This window comes from Eimeria tenella, genomic scaffold (genome assembly GCF_000499545.2).
Source record: "Eimeria tenella Houghton genomic scaffold, Eth_scaff2544, whole genome shotgun sequence".
Taxonomy (NCBI): domain Eukaryota; phylum Apicomplexa; class Conoidasida; order Eucoccidiorida; family Eimeriidae; genus Eimeria; species Eimeria tenella.
In genome coordinates this window covers 3,337-3,840 of record NW_013542412.1, presented here as the reverse complement: position 1 = coordinate 3,840, position 504 = coordinate 3,337, and the positions used below count along the sequence as shown (strand labels likewise).

The following is a 504-nucleotide window of genomic DNA, read 5'->3' as shown; positions in this document are numbered from 1 at the left end:
CTGCAGCAGCAGCAGCAGGAGCAGCAGCTGCAGCAGCGCGCACGCCGCTCTTTTCGCCGCTGCTGCTCGCCGAGGGTTTAGGGTTTAGGGTTTACCTTCAGGCCCGCAGCCACGGCCAAAGCCCTCGCCAGCACTTCTTGCTGCTGCACTCCTTCTCTGTTTGCCCGCTGCAGCAAATCTTCAGCAGCAGCTAAAAAGAAAGGCAGCAGCTGCTGCTGCACCTGGTCCAGTTGCCGCGCTGCCCCCAGAGACTGAGCCGCAAACCCTAAACCCTAAACCCTAAACCCTAGACCCTAAACCCTAAACCCTGGGAGGGGGGAGGCAAGCGTGGCTGCCTTGTTGGGGCTTCAAACTAGGGTTTGGGGTTGAGAGTTTTGAGCCAGGGTTTAGGGTTTAGGCCTAGAGTTTAGGGTTTAGGGTTTGCGGCCCTCACTGCTGCCTCGAGCACCTCTCGCGCAGATGGCAGTTCTCTGCGCTGAAAGCTGTAGCAGAAACACTCGGACT

General features: G+C 58.7%; 1 protein-coding gene across 1 annotated transcript in view; it reads right to left on the bottom strand.

The window, feature by feature from the left end:
* Nucleotides 1-77: 77 nt before the first annotated feature.
* ETH_00041760 (DEAD/DEAH box helicase, putative) overlaps nt 78-504 on the bottom strand; it is a gene marked incomplete at both ends in the record, with an annotated part of 3,279 nt that continues 2,852 nt past the window's right edge. Inside the window, one exon of the mRNA XM_013375132.1 lies at nt 78-251. Coding sequence (XP_013230586.1) covers nt 78-251 — 174 coding nt within the window. The remainder of the gene's footprint in view (nt 252-504) is intronic.